This window comes from Antedon bifida, chromosome 8, assembly GCF_963402885.1.
Source record: "Antedon bifida chromosome 8, ecAntBifi1.1, whole genome shotgun sequence".
NCBI lineage: Eukaryota > Metazoa > Echinodermata > Crinoidea > Comatulida > Antedonidae > Antedon > Antedon bifida.
Window position 1 is genome coordinate 19,401,148 of NC_136233.1, and position 8,184 is coordinate 19,409,331.

The window sequence follows — 8,184 nt, forward strand, 5'->3', positions numbered from 1 at the left end:
GAAAATCGCACACCTTAGGCGAGTGATCGCACTCACTCGCCTTAAAAGACGAGGCCTGTTTATAGAATGGTTACTGGACACTGTTGGATATTTTGAGTGTTAATTGCATTTCATCACAAAATCATAACTTTTACAGAGACCTTGAATGTAATTAATCGATCAATCTTGATCCAACAATGCACAATGATAATTATAGGGCTAGCCTAGGCTGGGTACTTAGGAAGTCCCCAGTACTCACTGTATAATTAGGCCTAGGCCTAGACGATACAATGCTGCTGCATTGTATTTTCATTATATTTTTATATTCATTACATTCAATATTTACATTACAATAAATTTGTTGATACAAAACAAGAGGCCAGCCAGGACGAACATCACCAACAATACATAAAATAGGCCTACATACTGTATGTTTTAGCATTGTATATTTTAAATTATAACAGTCACAATAGGTCTAGGACTAAGCTAGGCCTACTTACTAGGCTCCATTGGCCTAGCTAGACCCCGGGCCCGGTTGAATAGCAATGCTAATGTCATTGTCAATGAATTGATAACAAGATGGAGCGAGTATGAAAATGCATCGATAAATACCTCATCTGACTCTCCAACTAAATCATAAAATTGCTTTAAATTTCTATGGATGGTAGCTGTAACATTGAAGAATGTTCTGTTACAATTTTGAGCTTCTTCAGGCAACAATCTAACAAGATTACGTCCAAATCTTTGCCCTGGTCTACCAGGGAAGCGTAAACGCGCCATCTTGTTGTCTTAAAAAAGAGCCCTGCAACGAGCGTTATACTCTTAACCTTTTGTTGACCTAAACAAAGAATAATCCATTATCCGCGCCGTCGACGACACATATATAGCATACCGTAGTCTACAAAATAGTAGGCCTTAAACATGAAACACAATCGGTACTAATAATTAAAATCTTTTAAAAAATAATTCGTATCAAAACAATGTATAAAAAAAGTATTTATACAGAATACAGAGAGTTTATAATATTTTTTAAAAAATGGCAAACATGTCGAGTTGTCTACAATGGTCTGGTCGAGCCGTCTGGCCTTGAGTTCATTTGCACTCTGTCTGTGATGTGGTGGTGGTGGTGCAACAACCCGGCGTGCGGCGGAGCACATGTCCGCGATGTCATTGATTTTCCTATATAACATTCTTTATTTTATTTATAAAAAAAAAATCACTGAAATGTGACGCACAAGAGAACAGGGATCATCAGACATGAGACTCTCTCTGCGGCGACAGGGCACGGTCACAGCGCGATCCGCCGAGCAGAGTGATGGCGGTGGAAATCCCACTTGTCATGCGGGGAATCCCCGTATTAAGTCTAACCATGGAACTATATTATAGTTCCATGGTCTAACCACGATCACGTACTGGATCGGAATATATGACATTACCAGTACGAAACTAACCCAGCCAGACAGATAAGGAGTATAGACGTAAAAAAAAATCAATATTAAGTGCTAATAACTTGCTGAATTTCGAGACAATATCAAGGCCTACGTAAACTTTATTAGGAAGAAAACTCATGTAGGCCTATAACAAGGAATAACAGGGAGAATTATTCTTTAATAATGTTTAATTCTTAATAGCCGGAACAGTTCTGCAGTAACATAACAAATGCCATACTATCTACATCGACTTATTATACAGAGCCATCCGTCGATTGCAATTGTTTGTACTGCATGTGTCATTGAAACAACCATTGGCCATCATGTAGGGCCCAGACATCTGATCATCGGTTTATTTTGATATTTAGTTATGAAATTTATACAAATGCAAAAACATGTTAAAAAGCAATTTTACTTTATTTTAAAAGTCTACATATACTTCTGGACACATGGATCCCGTAGGATCCAAAATGCGCGTGAGAAAATGGAGTATTGCATTTGATATAAAAAAAAAGTGGTGTCCAATTCCGAGATACAGAGTGCGGGGCACCGAATAAGCCAATGAAAATTGCCCAATTCCCAGCGCCTAATTTGCAGCTGCTGCTGGATCATCACAAAACAGCGCCCTCATTGTGTTTGCACTTGAACCCTAACTGTACAGTTCACTGGTGATTTTTTAATCCTCTTAAAATATTTTAATAATCATAATTCTTATATTATTATATCGTATTGTGTAGCGCCTCTCAACTGTTATTTTAACATTTAGGTAATCCCGAATCATTAAGTTACATTTCTTCTGTCTGTATGTTCGTTTTAGTTTTCTATGGCGAAATAAATGATTATTAAATGATATACCGTAGAGACTATACGGCACTAGGGTTATATAAAATCTTATAAAATAATTGAAGATGTCCGTGTTGGTAAAATTATTTAGAAAATGTTTAGTATTCCAGTGTGCCTGAGCTGACATACACAATTTAATGTATGTGTAATGAATAACTATATAAACTTTTTCTTATCTCTATCTGGAATGTGCAAATTTCAAGTAGCCTACAGCTGTATTTAATAACAGTTTTGATATTGTAACTTAATATTAATATTCATTCTACTCATTGCAATATATAACATTGAATTGAGATTAAATTACATATACCATTTGTACAATAATAAAAAACAGTTAAAAACATTAAAAACTTGCTTTTTGTGATCGTTCTTGTCTTTCGAGTGTTTTTACTGTATTAATGTTTTAAGGATTTTTATTACGGTTGCAACGGGAGCCGAGTCTCGTGACATTCTATGTTTTTATTATGTCGTCTATGTTGCCTATTAAATGTATAATATACGGTAGGCCTTACTGATGTTATCTACAGTTTCATAAGCCTTTCTTACGTTCTTTTCCAACAAAAAAAGAACAATAGAGTTGAATTCAGCAACAAACATCATTGTACAATACTTCATTGTTAATGGTGAATACAGAGTACACAACAATAGAAAATTAACATATCGATATTAATTTATATTTGTAATATGTGGAAATTCCAACTAAATACCAAGGCCTACCAGGAACATAATTACAACATCCATTGATCACCAGCGCACATAGAGGTAAGTAAAATGTACGAAGACCTACTTATTTGAAGAAGATTAGTGTAATTTAATTATTAAATACTATTTTGGTATTGTATTTGTATTAAAGAAACCACATGCAACAATGACGTCTGATGTTGTCTTTTGTTTCCGACAATAAACGACGAGAAAGCTGAACGACAATCGCATCATGGAGTATGGAGGAAATAAAAGATATTATAGGCCTAATTATAGTAATGTATTTCCTCCATCCTTTACTCGCTCCTAGTCCTCCTCTGGTGGATACGGGAACCATTTTGTGTATGTTCATAGGCTTACTGTTGACCCTGAAAGAAAATGTTCTCACCCAAGCTAGAGCCACTGTCACGGCTGAGGAGTAGGTAACAATAACATTGCACATAAAAACATTTCTACGGAAGCCATCTTGCAGAGATGACAAACAGTAGTCGTCAACAGCCGAGCGTAAAAAATACAAATAACGAAGCGTTTTCAGAGGATGTTCTTAATTTAACAAGGCCAACAGCCATTAAGTCGCGTGCTACAATGCATAGTGATACCGGACCGACAGACAGACCGACAGACAGACAGACCGACCGACAGACAGACCGACAGACCGACAGACAGACCGACCGACAGACAGACAGACAGACAGAAAGACCGACCGACCGACATAGTGAACTATAGAGTCGCGTCCACGCGACTAAAAATAGACTTTTTTTTCATCGCTTAAAATCCACCGAAAAAACAGGCGCGTGGAAGTTACAAACATTTATGCTGTGGTGTTTTTTCGATGGATTGTATGCGGTGAAAAAAAGTTTTTAATTGTTTTCAATCATACTGTGATGTAGGCCAATCTTTATCATCTTACGATTTTTTTAATTAGCAGCGTACTGAAATCCAATGAAAACGCTATGTTATTTTTGTTTTTTTACTCTCAGCTGGTCACGACTGTCTGCAAGGTGGCTTCCGTAGCACGAAAATCGTCAGTAATATTGTATTTCCTCTTGTATTAGAAAAAATGGCAAATGAAAATAGACGTACCGAGCTTCACGAGTTGACAATGCCAGAATCAACAGATATTGTGCCCTATGATTTTGAAGATATATTCAATCAGCAGATATCTGACTTGAAAGACACGGTGTCGACGCTTAGCCTGTCAGACGTAAGCGCCAAGAAAAGGATGATTCTACTTTTTAGGAATTGTACCGATTGGTGCTTTAAGGATATGTTTAAAAACTATCGACGTCTAATAGTTGAAGAGTTGTGCAAGTTTGGATTCGTTAAACACCTGACACGATTCTTAAAAGAGCTGGATAAATCTGATTTACTCAAACTTTCTGCAAGTTTGTCTGATGTACTAAAAGCTGTGCGTAACCTTTCGAATGTGTCGTCAACATTTGGAACAGAGCTTGCCGAAAATGGAGCCATTCCGATATTGTTGGATTTATTAAAGCACGACGATCTGATCCCAAAGAACCTGACAGACAGCGACCACTGGGGCATAGTAAACTCCATTCTCCCCATACTTGGAAATATTGCTAGGCTGTGCCCAGATTCTAGACAAACGTTTAGAGAAAACAACGCTGTTGAACTATTATCGGATTATTCATTGAAGATAGCAAAAAAATCATTGAAGGCAGATTGTAAACTTACTGTTTCCTTTCTTATTACTGATGACGAAGTAAGAGTGATAGAAGATACTTGTGATACACTACAATTTCTGGTTAACTGTTTGGAAGATGCGTTAGATTCGAATGATAAGCACTGTGCCAGCAAATACAGTCTTGCAGAACTCCTTCTAGGGTTGAACAACCTGGCGTTAAATGACAGGAATAAAGTAAGGATTGTCGAGTGTGGTGGGTTACAGCTGCTGTCGAGAGTCACAGACCTCAGCACCCATGCTATTAGCATTCTCGCTGCTAACGTTACATGGAAATTGGCGTTCATTGAAGAAAACAGACCCAAAATAATAGCAGAGACGAAACTTATTAAAGGTAAATATTGGCCTTAATGGATTACAAAGCCATATCAATAAGTATTATTTAGTTTTATTTTATTCCTCCGTCATCTAACAATTCAGCTCTAATCTTTACGAATATGACACCGAATATGAATACTATAACTTCCTTAAATATGGTCCTTTATTTAACCAGTGTTAATATAAACCGTCTTTCTGTTTGTTTATTTGTTAATGCAGCATTAAAATCTTGGCATACCTCGGAGAACCACATGCTAAAGGAGGCGTCTACGGGGGCATTAATGGTAACTTATGATGGAAAACTTGATGCAGCGGGGATACATACAACTAACGTCGTTGGCAACAAACAGACGTGCCCTCACGTGATGCTAAGCTACCAATGGGAAGTCCAACCGCTAATGATTAAATTAAAAGAGAAACTTCAACAAGCTGGTTACAACATCTGGATGGATGTCGACAAAATGGGTAAGAAAATTTAAAAACTAGCAACAACGAAGTCTCCAAAGTGTCAGTTTATAAATGCAATATCATGCAACAAACATTAGGGTATCCTTGTCATTTTTATTGGTTAATTACGTACCGTTCGGTATTAGTTCTACCTAATGGTGATATATACAGTATATACACTCTATTTCCAAAACATTATTAATGTCTTAAAAATGTCTCCGATATTTTTTCTAGTATTGGCTGATGCGTAAATTGTTTATATGTTTAAATTAATTTTCTCAATCGATATATTAAATTTATTTTATTGTTTTAATAGATAAATTGTAGTCATTCCTGTTTTTTTTTTCCGGCAATATAAAAGCATTGTTTAAATTCAGTTTGAGTTTGAGGGTGCTATGCTTTGCCAAAATAGGTAAATATTGTCAAATAGAGCACCCTTATACCTTTTTGTTTTTACTGACCCAGCACACATTTTGTGTTATTATTAATTATTAATTATTACTTGCGAATATTTTGTTCTTATAGAAGGTGACATTTTAGAAGCAATGGCTAATGCTGTTGAAAATGCATCGATATTGATAGTTGCGGTTTCTAAAAAGTACAAAGACAGTAATAGTTGCAGAACAGGTTGGTACATCTTTATACAACATTATTCATATAAATTGAGAAAAAGAAGGCTTACGTATGTTCCTTATTAGCAAAATATCTTGGCACAAACGCCTTCAAACTGTCATTGTGTCCAATGTAGGCCTAAACTGATTATTATATTTTTTTACACAAGTTGTTCTTTTAATTATTTTTAGAAGCAACGTATGCATACAAGAACTCAAAACCCATAATCCCGCTTATTGTCGAAGCGGATTACGAAGCAGACGGATGGTTGGGTGCACTCATCGGTACTAAGATGTATTATAAGGTCACTTCGAACTCTTCAATCGATACAGAATATGAAAAAATTCAGAAAGAAATTGGAACTAGAGGCCTTTCAGAAGGTATTGAACATGTGTTTAATGAATCTTTATAGAAATATGTCAAAGGAATGCACTCATACCATCTATCAATTTAAAATAAATTTATTTTGATAAAAGTAAATTAAGTACTTTTATAACGTGCTTATTTGGAATTGTTTTACAGACGTAATTGTAGGCCTACCAGTGAATGAAACAGCAACTTCATCACAAAAATCAAATTCAATTGATAGTGTTGAAAGTGGCGTAAAAAAGCATGTATCTAGTTGGACTAAAGACGAAGTGAAAACATGGCTAACTGAAAACAAGATGGCGGAATTAACAACCTGTATGAACGAAGTGGATGGTGAACTTTTGGTTCAGGTGATTAAACTTTCCAATAAAGTACCGGAATTTTACTATTCACAGTTAAAATCAGACTTTAATATGAATTTTATTCAAATTTTAAAATTTGACAACAGTCTGGAAAAGTTAAAAATTTGAGTAGGCCTAAGTTAATATCATAAGAATGAAACTCATATCTCATGTATATTATTGCGATATAACTGCGATAATTTTTGTTTGTATTGCTTGCTTGCTATTTCGTTGATATTAGTTAGTCGTTCATTAAATTTTATTTTGTTTTCTCTTTTGTGGGGCAGCCCACGTTTATTGCACATATGATAAACAATATTAATTAATTAAAGGTCATTGACGATGTAGTGGTTTTATTGGTTTTACAGGTACTATAGGCCTACATAGAATAAATAGGCCTAGATAATTCGTAAATGTTTTGATTTTAGTTTTAAAGTGGAGGATTTATGTTATTAGAATAATATTTAAAAAAAATATAACATTATTGTTAATAATATTAAGTGATATATTTCCTCCCAGGCGAAAGCGAATTTAGATATTCTTCCTATAGGTTAGACAAAACAATATCATTATATTTATACATATTTCGCATTATACATATCCAATCTATGCGATTTGTTGGGACTCGCGTCTGTTTGATATAATAATACTTGCACAATACAATATGCGTAATTCAATTTGAACAATGCATACACTGTAGGCCTATAAAGTGGTTTATTATTATTAATACTTGATTGAATTGATATATGGTTCTAAGATAATTAGATTTTGTTAAAAATAAAGTAGGGTCTCTGCAATATTATAATAATTACATTTATTATTGTGTATGTGTCTACGGTAGTACTCAAGCCGTTGACGAGTGAACATCGTCTATTATTTGGCTCCGCATACAATGCTGTAAGCCAACTTGCATGTTTGACTCGTGGCAATTACTGTATACTATTCAACAGTGCATCATTACCTTGTATGTGTATTGGATACGTGAGTTTTGAGTTTTATTTATATTTGATTTATTTGTTATAGTAGTTGAATTATAAATTTGTCAATTGGGATGAAAAATAAATAAATATTGTAAATAGGTAAATATTCGCAGTTATTATTTCTGAAAGCATATAAAATAAAGATGTATCGGTAACTAATTAAAAATCAACTTGATCAAATCAAATGTTCTAATATATATTATATATCATTATAGGCATGATTTCCAGACAACATTTACTGAGGCCACAGAACAATTTCACTTTTAAATGCAATCAAAACACAAGCTGACATAGATTTAAAATCGACAGGAACTCGGAATTTTGAATATTAAACCGGAATTATTGCAAGATAGCACAAGAACATGTCTATGTATTAACATTAACAAAATGCCACAGAATCCGACTTTGACATTGTAGGCCGTGTCATTTACACAGCTAACAAAGCTGACATTGCTGATTAT

The 8,184-nt window shown here is 34.7% G+C and overlaps 2 protein-coding genes across 5 annotated transcripts in view; one reads left to right on the top strand and one right to left on the bottom strand.

Annotated features, from left to right (window-relative positions):
* Positions 1-768, bottom strand: part of LOC144850572 (histone-lysine N-methyltransferase 2A-like) — a 26,174-nt gene extending 25,406 nt beyond the window's left edge. For all 3 annotated transcript variants that reach the window (XM_078707872.1, XM_078707871.1, XM_078707869.1), the window contains exon 1: positions 592-768. In XM_078707872.1, the coding sequence (XP_078563998.1) occupies positions 592-759 (168 nt within the window). In that variant the 5' untranslated portion in view covers positions 760-768. The remainder of the gene's footprint in view (positions 1-591) is intronic.
* A 2,091-nt stretch (positions 769-2,859) lies between these two features.
* LOC144850573 (uncharacterized) lies at positions 2,860-7,606 on the top strand. Of its 2 annotated transcripts, XM_078707873.1 has the most exons (6): positions 2,860-3,025; positions 4,010-4,990; positions 5,194-5,439; positions 5,947-6,048; positions 6,225-6,413; positions 6,556-7,606. In XM_078707873.1, exons 2-6 carry the CDS (start codon positions 4,015-4,017, stop codon positions 6,870-6,872), a joined length of 1,830 nt encoding a protein of 609 aa, XP_078563999.1. In that variant the 5' UTR covers positions 2,860-3,025; positions 4,010-4,014; the 3' UTR covers positions 6,873-7,606. The 2 variants fall into 2 exon arrangements, with proteins under 2 accessions (XP_078563999.1, XP_078564000.1); XM_078707874.1 differs by lacking the exon at positions 2,860-3,025 and having other exon boundaries at positions 3,983-4,990.
* Positions 7,607-8,184: the final 578 nt, after the last annotated feature.

Coding starts and splice junctions, on each gene's coding strand:
- LOC144850573 (XM_078707873.1), top strand. CDS start 4,015: ATGGCAAATGAAAATAGACGTACCGAGCTTCACGAGTTGACAATGCCA. Junction 5,440..5,946: donor GATGGATGTCGACAAAATGG/GTAAGAAAATTT, acceptor TTGTTCTTATAG/AAGGTGACATTTTAGAAGCA. Junction 6,414..6,555: donor AACTAGAGGCCTTTCAGAAG/GTATTGAACATG, acceptor ATTGTTTTACAG/ACGTAATTGTAGGCCTACCA.